This window comes from Phocoena phocoena, chromosome 1 (assembly GCF_963924675.1).
Source record: "Phocoena phocoena chromosome 1, mPhoPho1.1, whole genome shotgun sequence".
Classification (NCBI taxonomy): Eukaryota; Metazoa; Chordata; class Mammalia; order Artiodactyla; family Phocoenidae; genus Phocoena; species Phocoena phocoena.
This window is the reverse complement of record NC_089219.1, coordinates 185,514,379-185,528,086: the sequence shown is the minus strand read 5'-3', so window position 1 is coordinate 185,528,086 and position 13,708 is coordinate 185,514,379. Positions and strand designations below refer to the sequence as shown.

The 13,708-nt window shown below is 63.1% G+C and overlaps 1 protein-coding gene across 1 annotated transcript in view; it reads right to left on the bottom strand.

Moving 5' to 3' along the window:
* Positions 1-1,299: 1,299 nt before the first annotated feature.
* PKP1 (plakophilin 1) overlaps positions 1,300-13,708 on the bottom strand; it is a 40,411-nt gene continuing 28,002 nt past the window's right edge. The window contains exons 4-14 of the mRNA XM_065879510.1: positions 13,403-13,547; positions 12,005-12,212; positions 11,121-11,298; positions 9,777-9,891; positions 8,571-8,726; positions 7,681-7,857; positions 6,406-6,559; positions 5,949-6,135; positions 5,346-5,430; positions 2,723-2,829; positions 1,300-1,547 (exon numbers count right to left, since the gene is read on the bottom strand). Coding sequence (XP_065735582.1) covers positions 2,755-2,829; positions 5,346-5,430; positions 5,949-6,135; positions 6,406-6,559; positions 7,681-7,857; positions 8,571-8,726; positions 9,777-9,891; positions 11,121-11,298; positions 12,005-12,212; positions 13,403-13,547 — 1,480 coding nt within the window. The 3' untranslated portion in view covers positions 1,300-1,547; positions 2,723-2,754. The remainder of the gene's footprint in view (positions 1,548-2,722; positions 2,830-5,345; positions 5,431-5,948; positions 6,136-6,405; positions 6,560-7,680; positions 7,858-8,570; positions 8,727-9,776; positions 9,892-11,120; positions 11,299-12,004; positions 12,213-13,402; positions 13,548-13,708) is intronic.

Here is a 13,708-nt window from a genome sequence, read left to right as displayed (position 1 = left end):
GCCCTGAGAGAGAGGCAAGCCACCACCACGAGGGGCGGGGAGGACGCGGCACAGACCCAGCGCCAGAGCACGCCTGGCTGCGTGGCCCGTCACCTCGGGTCTGTTCCCCACCCCCTCCCTAGTCCCGTCCTGCTGCCACACCTCTCATCAGGAGGGTCCTCAGTGCAGAGGCTCTGACTGCTGGGGTGAGCGGTGGGGCTGGACGGGGCGTGGGGGGATCTCCAGGCCGGGAGGAGGGAGGACGAGGCAGCCAGTTCCCCTCGATCACCACCAGTGCCGCTCGGCGGGGACGCTGTGTCCTGCCCTGTCCTACATGCAGACCAAGGACCATTTCCACAGCCCTTCTCTGGAGGCCCCTCCTCTACTTCTCATCTGAAATGCACAGGAGTCTGGGGTCTGGGGTGGCCAGTGTCCCTGGTGGGCCTCTTATCACGTCCCCCGCGGTTTGCACAAAGTAGAGACAGAGGGCTGGGGTCGGGGAAGAAGCGAGCGGCTCTGGCTGGGACGGGGGTGGCTCCCCTTCCTGTTCTACCCGAATTCCCTTCCTCCGAGTCTCCTGGGACCCAAAACACTCCCTCGCTTGGATCTCGGCAGGCGCACAGGGCAGGACCCTCCTGGCTGACTCCCTGCCCAGCCCAGCCTGCCCCTCCGCTGGGAATACGAGGACCAAGCTGCCATTCCCTGAACAGCTGCTGGGCTTTGAGCACCATTCTTCCTTCTTTCTCCTGCAACAAGTGGATTCCAAGCCCCCGGAAGGCAGGGGCTTCCCAGGCTGAGCCCGCTCTGACGGGTACACAGCCCGCGAGAATGGCCAGGCCCCCTCTCTGGCACCTACCCTCGGGACAGCCTTCACACAGCGAAGCCAGCGTGCCTGTCCTGGCCCATCCTGCAGATGGCCGCGTGGCACTGGGGGCTGGGCCGCACAAGCGCACAACTAGATCTTCCCAGGAGATACACCGAACCCCGTCAACCTCCCTTCCTGCAGAGCTGCCTCTTAGCGGGGGTTGAGCCCCCGGCCTCACATATTCCCCACCGCGCCCCGCCCCCTGCAGAGGTCCCTGTGGGCCTGGCGCTGGCGTGGCCCCTGCCCCGGCACACACAGCTCAGGACGACGGGGAAGCTACACCCAAAGCACACATTGTCCTCGCCCGTGAGGGCGAGTCCCTCCACCACCGCAAGCTGCAATCCGGCAGCTCACACAGCTCTTTGCAGTTTCAGGTCCTGCTTTCAGCACACGCGCACGCACGCACGCACGCACACACACACACACACACACTATACACATGTATATGTACCGTTTCTCAGCAAAAGAAGTATTGACATCAGATGTAAGCTCCCTTAACTGAAGAAAGGCCCCCCAACCCTCCCCAACCCCCATTGCCTGTCAGTTCCCCCAAGAAAAAAAAAAAAAGAATCTGAAAGTATTCTTGTCATCCACAGCGTCCTGGTTTGCTCTCAGCTGTGGTTAAACATTTCCCAATACCGTGCAGCTGGACAGAATACCCCTCCAGCAAGGCCCGAGTCTTCTCAGCTGGATCGTATCACGTCTGGAAAAGGACAAGGCCTCTAGTGAGTGCCCGCAGGGGGACGGCCACGCCACCGGTCTCGCCAGGGCTGTCTCCCCCTCTCACCACGTCCGCACAGACGTGCCCAGGCCTGAGCCTGGGGTCAGGGTCGCCCTTGACACGTTCATAGGTTGCTCCTGTTGGGTCAGAGCTGCCCCCCACCTCAACCCCCCCCTGGTGGCCAGCGCAGCACCGAACGCCGTGACCGCGTGCATCAGGCATCTGCTGGTTTTGGTCTCCTCTCCTTGCCTGTCCTCATGTCGTTGGAGCCCATTTGCCAGGAGTGGGTGTCTGAGGTCTAAGCCTGCCTTCCGGGGGCTTGGAATCCACTTCATCTGGACTGAAGTTATAGCCCCTACCCCGGCCAGGACCCTCCCTGGGCGCTGGGATTGGGGTCCTGGCGATAGCCGGGGCACGAGGAAGTCCCCTTCAGCTCAGAAGACCCTGTCCCCATCCCTGGCTCTTTGCAGATGGCTCCACCCTAGGGCTGCCTGCCTCTGCTGACCCTCGAGGGTTGACGAGGTCTGGTTTGAGCATCTAAGCCTGGTCCTGGGCTTACCTGCATCAGAATCACTTTGGATGCTTGTCTAACAATGTATTTTCCTGGACCCAGCTGCGGAGCCACTGAATCAGAACTGCTGGGGCTGGGACCAGGTGAGTCTAACGAAGGCTAAGGCTTATTTATGAGCCTTTGTCACAGATATCGGATCTGAGGTTTTGGTCCCTAGAATCATCAGCTGGAAACAAGCTTGTTCACACTAGGCATGTTGCAGAGACCGGAAGGTGGATTATAGAAAGGAGAAGGTGCTGAGCTGTAGAAGCCCAAACCCGAAGCGACACATGGTGTCACTGCAGTCCACGTGAATGGCACCATCCGGGTCGTGCAGTGTGCAACGCACACGGCTGTACCCAGCAGTTCTGCCCAGACCTCTGGCCTGTCGACGCTACCAGGACATCGCACACCCATAACATCCTGTGTGGGATGGTCACTGGCCAGGCAGTCTACACGGCTGTCCTCACAGACAGCCTCACCGTGTGTCCGCTGGACTGGCTTCTGCATCCCTGGGGAGCACCGCCTGGCTCCTTTCTCTGGGACTGGCTGAGGCGGTGGTAGGGGTCCCGGGGGCGCCCCCTGCCCTGGATGGGCCGACTCTCACCTGCAAGCTGAACTTGCTTGGGTAGCCTCTTCTTAGATTCGGGAGGTGAAGTTCCTGAGGCTGCTGGCCCCAGCTAAGGTTCCCAGCATGCTCTTATCGAAACCTTGCTGCGGAGGAGAAACAGGAGCGATATGAAACATCGCAGGACGGACCAGCGTGGGCGTCCACGCGGTCAGAGGCTGCCCCCAAGCATCCTCGAGCTTGCGCGAAGCTCTCTGGACACACTCTGCACGTGTGTCGGGGCTAACACTGGCCTGGTGTGACCAAGCGTGAGGTCACTGACACTCACGAGTTAGTGAGATGGGTCTGGCCTTCCGCACAACGGAACATCCTACGTGCCATCACAGAAACCTGAATCGAGGCGTGAGGGTTTAGCTACCGCTTGTCACTCTAGAAACAGAGCAGCCACCGAAATCAGGTTAGAAAAATTGTTTGTTTCTTCCTCTGACTGGCCCCGCTTTTTAAAAAGATGAATCCCGACAAGAGCTCTTGGCGAGGAGGTCATGCCCGGCGGGGCGGAAGGGTCATGGGCTCTGTCTACCTGTGTGTTCTGCCACCTCCAGCCTTACCAGCCCCGAGGGCATGCCGAGCAGAGGCTGAATCTCACTCCTGTATGTCTCACAGCACATAGCAGGTGCTCAATAAATGCTCTGGAGTGACCGAGGGCGGCCCTTGAGAAGGGGCGCCTGGCTCCAGCCCTGGCCTCTGAGAGCCTCGTCAGCGCTCACTGACCGGTGGGGACACAGGGGACCAAGGCAGGCGGTTCGAAGCCCCGGTCCCACCTGGTCTGGGCATGGGAAACGTGATCACCCCCCCCCCCCACCCCGTCCCCTGCAGGTTTGCAGGCTCTCTCCTGCCAAGCTTGGCAGGATGTGGTGGAAGGTCCCAGAAGAGACGAGTCCTGGGTCCCAGCCCCACTGTCCTCCAACTGGCCGAGTCAAGGCCGACTCCGGGGCCCCGTCTCCCCGGTCTGCAGGAGGGACCAAGCCCATGGCGGCCTCACTGGGGATGCAACAGCCCTATGAAGGTGGATGAGCACTGAAGCACCAGCCCAGTCCCTTTGGGGCTGCGGTCAAAGCTGGCTCCAACTGCGTGGCCCAGGAGAGCCTGACGGGGGGACTCTCTGTGTGTCCCGGGCGGGTGCCGCCTCCCTATCTGGGTGAGCCCAACCCTCGGGCCACCTCGGAGCAGCTGGAGGAAGAGCTCCCTGGTCCTCTCACCCGCCTCCCCTCCACGAGGCCTTCCTGGCAGCTGTCACGTGGCCAAGCCCACCTGCCCAAAAGAGCAGGACAAGGGCCACCACTGGCAGTGGCTTCACACGGCCCCGGCCACCTGTCTCCCCACCGCGCTGGAGGAAGAGCCGTCCTTCTCCTGTCCAGGGGGCTGTCCTCCCACCCCCTCCCCTGCCTGGTCAGGCAGTTCCTGAGCCTCCAAGACCCTGTCCCCACCCCCCACCCCCACCTTCCTTCTCCTCCTTCACCTTCCCTGCAGAAATGTCATTAAACAGGCAGCTTTTTATGCATTCTTTTGTCTCCCTGCCCTCTGGCCAAACTGAGGTGATCAGGTCCCCTCCCATCCCCCGCCCTCCCCCCTGCAGTGGGCCCCATGGGGCTCCCCCTCCCCCCCCTTTGACAGCTATGCCCTAGAGTCACCGGAGACTTCTGGACGCCCAGATCCAGGCCCTTCCTGTTCCCATCTCCCCTCGGCCCCCAGGAAGGGTCTTCTCCCTGCTTCCGCCTTTGTCCCCCAAGACTTTTCTGCAGACGTGCTGCCCGTGCCCGTGGCTTCTCCCACGTGGACATGCAGCCGTCTGCACGCAGCCTGGCCTCTCTCCCCAGGCCCCACACGCGGACCCCAGACTCCACCTCTCCATCAGGGCTCCCTCAGAAGCCCCTGACCCTCCCCCCTTCCCTGGCTGATCCGTTTCTAAACGTAACCACAGGGTCTCCAGCCGGAAGCCCAACCCGCCTGTTTCTTCTGCCCCTGCCCTTCATGGCCACCCTCACCGCTGCTGACACCTCGGTCTAAAGAGCGGCTGCTCCTGAGATGGGAAAGGAGGTCAGTCAGCATGAAGGGCTTCTACAGAACTGGACCCGACCGTGCGGCTGGGGAGGGGGGAGGTGTTGGGGACAGAGGGGCAAGGTTGCCACCGGACAAATCCAGCAGCCTGGTCTCGTGTCCACTCCACCCTGCAGTGCATGCAAGGAGCCTTCCTAGGGCTGGTTTCAGCATGTAACCCTCTCCTCCAAACCCTCAATGGCTCCCCAGCGCCAAAAGCAAACCCTTTAGTCTGAACTTGATTGGGTCTCGCCATGCGGCCCAAACCAGCCTTCCCAGCCAGAGTGCACTCGTGCCCCCAAGTGCGTGATGTGCCTTTGGTCCGCCTGCTTCCCAGTTCGTTCCCAGAAGAACCCCCACCCCCAGGCCTCTGCGGCACTTCCTGGATCTCCTCTGTCCTCCACCCCCTCAGCGCCTCCGCAGGCCCTGGGCTGAGATGTGTCAGCGCCTGGATCCCAGTCACCGAGGGGCTGGCCTCTCCCTTCCTGTGCCGCGCGGACCCGAGTCAGTGGTGGGAAGGAGCGGGAAAGGCTCGCCGGCAGGGGTGGAAGGTGTGGGCCCTTACCTGTCTGAGGACCCCCTGCAGCTCCCTGCTGGACCACATGTCAGCCAGGAGGAGTCGGGCGGCCTCTGCAGCCCTGGGGGAGGCACTGCACGGGTAGAAGTTCATCAAGGGTGAGACTCCAGCAACTTGAGGATGAACGAACACCCTCTTCCGTCCCCCCTCACCTCCTCGTGGGGCGGCCCCTGGGTGCCCGAGAGCGCAGCCCCACGGGGGTCACTCTACACAGCGGGCACAACCCCAGGCCCCTGCCCACCTAGAGGTACCCGGGACTCTCTCTGGGGCCCCGGTCCCACCCCCTGGCCTTGTCCTCGGAGGAGAGGAGCCCGTGGAGCAGACGCAGCTCCCGCACGGCTGGGTCTGCCGCTCGGTGCCTCCCGCTGGCCCACGAGGACTCAGTGTCGCTGGGTCCCCTGGCTGGGAAGTGTGCTGCCCGAGGCCTGGATGCAGGAGCTCGGCTTCTGGACTTCCCTCCTGGTCAGCCTCCCCGCCGCTCCCCCGTGCACCGCACGGCTCCCCCACCCCGCACCGCACGGCCGGCCCAGGCTGCAGCACTGCTCCTCCGCGGGGCCGGGGAGGGCACGGAGGGGCCCCCGTGCTGCCCACCTGCTGCGACACAGGTTGATGACGTTGCAGACCATGTCGCTGGAGAAGTGCTGCTTGGCCATCCCCGGCAGCGACGCCATCAGGTTCCTCACGGTGTAGCAGGTCGAGGACAGGATGTCCTCCGAGTTGCTGGTGTGGCCGGTATGGCTGCTGAGAAGTCTGGTCACCTCTGGGAACACTTGGTTCCCTGGGAGAGAAAGGAGGGGACGGCACGGGGTCAGATGACCGAGGGCTCCCACGGGGCTCCAACTCGGGGCTTGGGACCGTATGGGACCTCGCACGCCCGCGCCCCATCCTCGGGTGACCTGCCCCTTCCCGTGCCCGAGCCTCTCTCGGGCCAGCTCCCCCCCACCACCCCGGGAGCGGTCAGAGGGTAACCTTTTGGTAGGCTCTGGAAAGTGGGGGTCCCTCTCGAGGGGGTGGGGGTGGGGGCTGGCCTGAGCCACACGGCACTCACCCATCACCCTGTGCAGTGCGGGGTGGCGGGACATGTTGCTCAGGAGGGAAGCTCCGGACCGCACCACGTCTGAGTTGCCCGACTGCAGGAGCTTGGCGATGTGAGGCAGGCCCTTCTCCTTCAGCCCGATCAGCTGGCTCATGCCGCTGGACATCTGAGAGAAGGTACGCAAGAGTGAGGCCTTGGCTGGGCTCCCCAGGCCAGTTACCCCAAACCGAGAGACCCCAGAACTCTCTCTCTTCCGTGCTGGAAGCAGAGACAGACACACATTTGCTCCCACCTGGGTGACTGCAGAACGAAGCCCCGGGCAGACACGCACCTGCACCTCACCCGGGGCAGCCTGGAGCCCAGGGAACGAGGGAAGTCTCCGGCCCCTCATTCACGGCGGGAGGGGCCCCAGAATCAACTTCCAGATTGAGCCGGTGCCAGTGGCTGCCGCTCTGCCTGCCTCACCCTTCCCGGCACTAGCTGCTCACGTGAAGCCTCGGGTCGAGGGCACCTGGCACCTGAGGAAGTGCCCACCGTCCTCTGCCAACCTCCCTGCCTTCTGTGGAGTCGGTACATACTTGAGTCAAGGAGGGATAAGAGCGGGCCTATGCCTCGCGGAGGTGCCGTCCAGGTCAGCCCACCCGGGCCGCTGGCCGCAAAGCCATCCCGGCCGTAACCTGGTCCGGGCTGGTGTGGGGTTCTCGAAGACCCCCGGCCTATCCCCTCTCAGTGGGGGGTCCTCCTTTACCCTCAACTCACCCCTGTCCTCTTTCCGCCCGCCCCCCTTCTGTCCTGAGCAAGGAGGAGGGCGGGGTAGCCACAGATGTGTCTCCCATGGCACACGTCTCAAGTCTATCAAGTCCTCCCCCTGCCCGTGGCCTCAAAATCTCTCCCGATCCTGCCACATCTTCCTCTGGACCTGCCCACACCCCAAACCCTCTATTTCCACCCCTGTCAGTTCAGCAAAGAGGAGACCCCTCTCCTACCACAAACACACCCTTCTTCCTGTCCCCCATCCCAGGCCGAGCCCAAGGCCAGCCCAGGGCCGGACACCAGGAGGCAGACTCTGTGGCACAGACAGAATCCAGGAGGGCTGGGTTCCACAGCCCCTGTCCTCCACCTGGGCGTTCCCAGGCGCTGAGGATCCTTCTTCCACACGTCCCCAGTGCCTGGCCCAGAGCCTACGCGTGCCAGACCCTTGACTCAGGCAGGCCCCGGTACATGGGGACGCGGGGAGCTGAGCCCGGGCCGTGGGTGGAGAGGCAGGTGCGGGGCGGGGGCGCTCACCAGCCCCTTGCTGGCGGTCAGGTTCTGCAGGGCGCCGGCGCAGGCCTCCAGGGTGGCGTCCTTCCTGCTCTTGCCCATGAGGTTCAGGTAGGTGCGGATGGCGTTCGAGTGGTACAGCCAGCTGCTGCCCTTGGGGTTGGGCTCTTCCTCAGGAAGGGGGCAGTCGTAGTTGTTGTTCTGGGGACAAGAAGCAAGTCGAGAGGGGCTGAACCCACGCATCCTGCTCCCCCAGCCTCAGGGTCATGGTTCCCAGATGAGGAAGCACCCGCTGCCCCCTCCTCTGTGCACTGCAGCTGCTCCCCGGTGGGTGAGGGGCAACTGTGCCCTCTGCCGTCTCCACGGGGCACAGAGCATCCTCGGTGCCCCGGGCCAGCTCTGCCCCCACCCAGCTACGAGGCTGCTGTGGGTCTCACACCCTGACGCCTCCACCCCTCCCAGAGTCACAGCCTGAACTTGACCCTCCCGGGGCCAACAAGGGTGGTCCAGGGCCTGGCTCCCACCACCGGCACAGTGATGGCAGCCACCGTCCCTCCGCAGCATCCCTCTGCTTCTGGGGAGACCCAAGGGGCTCAGGAGGCGGTGGGAACCAGGACGCCCCCCAATCTTCAGGGGCGAGATGAAGAGGGGGAGAATTTACTAGTCACACAGCAAGAGACACAAGCCTGCAAACAGGGGCCTGGAGCTTTTGGTCTCTGGGGGTCTGAGCAGCTCCTACACCCCGAGCACACACACCCCCAGTGTCGTAAGATGCCAAGGTCGGGCAGGGGTCCATCCCCCGGGACTGGCCTCAGGCTCCAGCAGGGCAGACAGGCGGGGTGCACGAGGCAGTGGGATCCGGGGGACTCCGCGGGAGCAGACGGACAGACGCGCGGACAGACACGTGCGCTCACCGTCATCCTGCCGTTCTTGCTACTGAAGCAGCCGGGGGAGGACTTCTCGGTGCAGGCATTGCGGGCGTTGTGCTCCAGCTGGCGGTAGCGGGTGGGCACCTCGGTGTCCAGGCGGTAGCAGAGGTTGTGCAGGGTGCACATGCAGTTCTCCACAGACTGGGGGCCAAGCAGAGACGGCGCTGAGCCTCTGCTCAGCCCCCGAGCGCCTGGCTCAGTCCCTGCTGCCAAAATCCCTCCAACGAGAGGGCGGGCCCCTCGGGCTGCCCTGGGCCAGCACAGACGCCCCCACGGTCCAAGAAGTTCCCAGTGGCAGCTGCTCCCAGATCTTTGCCGCTTTCCTTCCGTAAACCCTCCCGGCTCGGGGGCGAGGCAGCAGATCTGCCCTCTTAATGTCTGGCCCTGCTGGGGTTTGGGAGCCCCTGACTTCCGGGGCCCGGGGTCACCCTGGCGGAGGCGGTGTTCCATCCAGAGCGGAAGATCACTGTGCTGCCGGGGCCACCCTGAGCAGTCAAGTGACAGGCTGTCTCCTGAAGCCGGCTGTCACTTCCAGGGGAGGGAGTAGTAGGAGACAAAATCCCTCCCCAGGGAAACCGTGTGCAGGACCCAGGGCCCGTGATGCCCGGCCAGCCCCCTGGGGACTGCTCGCCAGTCTCCGTCCTGCCGTGCGGAAGGACCTCAGCCTCCAGTATACCTTCCTGCCCCGATGTCCCCTTTCTGTCTGTCTGGGCAGGTGTCCAGAGTCCTGGGGGGGTGGGAGGGTGGCTCTACCAGGGCCTTTGGGGGCGGCAGCGGACGCTCACAGAGAGCTCGCCCTGAGCCAGGAGTTCCCTTCGTGTTCTGCTTATTAACTGAGTCTCTAAAACAACCCCCGAGGTAGATACGATGTGGACTGAGGGACAGAGATGAGGGAAGTGTCACAGTCGCAAAGCCTCTAAGTGCGGGAGAGGACCTGCCCCTGTAACCACTGCTTGGGCGCCACCCGCCAAGGAAGGGTCGGGCTGCTCGGCATCCACACGTTCCCTCTGCTGGCCAGGCTCTGCGTCCCTTCCGGCCACCAGGCCACGCCTTAAAGGCTCCCAGGAGCGCAGACCTGCCCTGTGGAATCTGGGAGAGAAAAGTACCAGGACCTGGAGTCCCAGGCCGCCCTCACTGATTGGAGACAGAGAGGAGTCTAGGTTCAGGGGTGCCACCTGGGGCCACGCTCACCTTGTCGTCACAGCGGCCGGCTGCCACACATTTCTGGATATAGGTCATGAGGGAGTCAATGAGACCCGTGTAGTTGCGCATGGTCTGGCGCCCCGTGTCTGCGGAGCTCAGGTTCCTGGCAGAGGACATGGGGCGGGTGGGGAGAGGGGGGGACAGGTGGGAGGGGAGGAGATGCAGCGGGGAGGGGAGGGGGGGAGACGAGGAAAGGAATGGGTGGGAAACAGAAATGAGGGCCAAGGAAGGAAAGAGAAATCGTTCAGCAAATCCTGCTCAGTCCTGGCTGAGGCTGGGAAGGGGTCTCACTGGGACTCGGCTCCTGGCTGAGGCTGGGAAGGGGTCTCACTGGGACTCGGCTCCTGGCTGAGGCTGGGAAGGGGTCTCACTGGGACTCGGCTCCTGGCTGAGGCTGGGAAGGGGTCTCACTGGGACTCGGCTCCTGGCTGAGGCTGGGAAGGGCTCTCACTGGAACCCGGCTCTTTTCACCCTTCCTGCCCACCTGGTCCCCAGGCCCGTAACTTTTATGTGTCCAGGGCTCCGTGCCGCTGGCAGCCCAGGCACACACCCTGCCCTCGTGGCACTTGCTGGGCAGGGGACTGGACGTCCCTCCCCGCGGAAGCTGTGCTCTGCCCCCAGCAGCGGGCTCACTCCCACCCGGGCAGTCTGGGCCCTTCCGCCTGGTGCAGGTGGGGTGTGACTGCTACCACCCCACAAAGTCCTCGATTACCCTGGCTCTGCCTCTGCCTAGCCTCTCTGCTTCCCAGAGGCTGCCGCCAGGGGCGGGGAGGGAGGAGCCCAAGCCAACTGTACCCCTGTTCTGGGGCTCCCAGGAGTTGGGGAAGACAAACCCCGTCAGAGTGAGGTGTGACCCTTAGGGGGGATCTGCTCCACAGTTCCACCTCCATACCGCACCCCCCCACCCCGGAAGCAGCGCGCCTAGGTCCCTCCGCCAACAGCCTCCAGGGCCTTTGCCACACCCTGGGGCAGAACTCAGGGAACTCTGGGCAGAGCAGTGCCATCTTCACGCCGAGGAATACGGCAGATGCCGTTCGCACCCCAGCCGGGAGCCCACCAGCAGACCTGTGTCTAAAAATGCTCAAGACAGCACAAGGAAGGTCTATTTTGTGGTGTGGAAGAAGGGGAAACAGCTGTGCCAGTTTAGCTATTCAGATCCAAGCCTTTCCACTCAGATCCCTAAGGAAGACCCCCTCAGCAGAGGTGGTGGGGTCCTGAGCCTCCACCAGGCCCAGGGAAGCTGGGACGCAGCCACATATGGGAGGCCAGGCTGGTGTCAGCCCCCTGCCCCGCTGAGCCTGGGCTGAGCCGGGCTGAGCTCCCCGCCCTCACCTCAGGCAGCCGGTGGCATTGAAGAAGACCTCAGCGTCCACGGCTTTCTGTGGCACGTTGCTGTTGCCATCGCACCAGCCGGAGAACGGGATGATGACCCGGTCCGTCAGGACGGGCAGGGCGTCCGAGATCAGCTCCTCCTTTAGCTCGTCGGTGGAGGACAGGTTCCAGAGCAGCCCTGGGGGTGGGGACCGCCAGGGTCAGGAAGACCAGGGACCCACTGCTGGCTGGACACCACCTCCCGGACGGGCCTCTGTCCTGTGAGCATCCCGTGAGCCCACTTGCCCACGTTTCAACTAGACGGCAGGCTCTTGAGGGCAGAGCGTCTAGAGTTCTCTGTGCAGGTCAAAGTTACACACAGGGAAGCTGATCAAAACACGTGTGACTCATCCATGTTTTCTGATACCAATGCTAGCACTCAGCATCTTCTCACGGCCTCTGCTTTCCACCCAAAGGTCAGCCCAGAGACTCTTACTGGCTCTGTATGTGGCCCCATCTTCCCCATCCCACTCCAGGTCTCCTCAGTCACTTCTGTGCCCTGTGTGCCCCCCCTGAGTGCTTGCTGGCACAAGCCTTGGATACAGGCGCTGACGACCTGTTGACCTGCTTGCTCCCCTTCACCTGCAAATCCCAGGGTCTGCTGAGTACGGGTCCTGCCTGGACACCAACCCTCCACTCCCTCCCTCTATCCCTCACACATAGATGGTGGATGGATGGACATGGACAGATGGATGGAGGGACACAATACCCAGGGTCACCAGCTGGACACGACCAACTGGCCAGCACCGGTCCCATGGGACTCCTGGGGTATCAGCCCGAGGCCGCCCATGCCCCACCCTGTCCCGGGCTGTGGCCGCCCCACTCTCTGTGGCCGGGCTCCCCACCGGTCAGCTGCTTCTGGATCTCCGTGCAGCTGGTAGTCCTCAGGAGGTTGACGGCCTCGCGGATGCCGCTCTGTCTCTGAGTCTCCAGCTTGTTCGTGGTGCTACGGAACACCAGGTTGCGCAGGGCCCCAGCCGCGGCCTGCTGCACGTTCTGGTTGGAGCTGCGGAGAAGGTCCACCAGCTTGCAGATGCCGCCCAGCTGGTACACCTGCGGGACAGGGCGCCCAGCGCCGGGCAGGGCGGTGAGGCTGGGCTGACGACCCTCCACTTGAAGCAGCTTCACCCCAACCGAAACACCCAGGGCGGCCGAAATAAACAGGTAGTGCAGGGTGACAGTGACCGGCCAGACGCGGAGCAAAGGCGGGACTTCGCCGCCAGCTCTCTCGCACCCCAGCCGGAACTCCCTGAGCCCCTCCTCGGGAGCCTGGTGTGAGGACCGGACGGGAACACGCATAGAAACACACTTCAGAACCCTAAGGCGGGGAGACCCCCCTGCAAACGCCTCCTCGATACAGCAGGAACTGGAGGCAGACGGACCCTGCCCACTCTAGGAAATGCATTCACGGGACTGCACCCTTGGGCTGACAGCGGAGGACTTGATGAGTCCTCCCTGCCAGCCACGCTTAGAGGCACAGACAGCCCTGTTCTCCACCACAGAAGCCTGGTGAGAGACGATGGCACCACCGAGGGACAGAGACAGAGACAGAGAGACTGAAACAGAGAAAGAGAAAGAGAAAGAAACAGAGAGAGGCAGAGACAGAGAAAGAGAGAGAGAAAAAAACAGAGACAGAGACAGAGAGACAGAAACAGAGACACAGAGAGACAGAGAGACAGAGAAACAGACAGAGACAGGGACAGAGAGAGAGACAAAGAGACAGACATAGAGAGACATAGGCAGAGAGAGACATAGAGACAGAGACAGAGAAAGAGAGACAGAAACAGAGAGAGACAGAGACAGAGAGAAAGAAACAGAGAAACAGAGAGAGACAGAGACAGAGAGACAGAAACAGAGAAACAGAGAGACAGAAACAGAGAAAGAGAGAGAGAAAGAAACAGAGAGAGACAGAAACAGAGAGAAGGGATAGGGGGAGGAAGTTGAAGTGGAGGGAGATGTCCCTCCTTAGTGGAATCTGAGGAGGGGTCTCTTTGGAACCCGTGGCCGTCACCAAGGGTCTCTTCCACAGCCAACAGAGGAAACACGGCCGAGTGGCGTCCCCTCCACCAGGGGCTCTGCTCCCACAGAGCGTTAAGATGCCCGTTCTGATCTCGGGCAGTGCCAGGCCCACTCCCGGGCCGCAGGCAGCTGGGCTGGGGTAGAAGGAGCCATCGGGCAAATGCCCCCACCAGCTCACGTGCAGGGTCAGGCTGCCCCACCCAGGCTCCACCCAGGCCACTTACCTGCTGCTTGGCAGACTCATCCTGGAAGCAGGTGTGCTGGATGTAATAGGCCCCGATGGCCTGGCACTTCTTGTCCGGGGAGGTCAGGCACCGCACGGCCTTGGGGATGGTCAGCCCGCTGCACTCAACGTCCTCGCTGCAGATCCTGTGGGGACGCGCGGCGTGGGGTGCACGAGGGTTACGGGGGCTTGGAATCCCCCTTGCGTGCCGAGAGCCAGAACGAGGAGCCCCAGGCCCCGCTGTGGACAGCTCCTCCAGGGGAGGGGGAAGGCTCACCCCGCCGTGAATGCTTGCTGGGACAAGGCC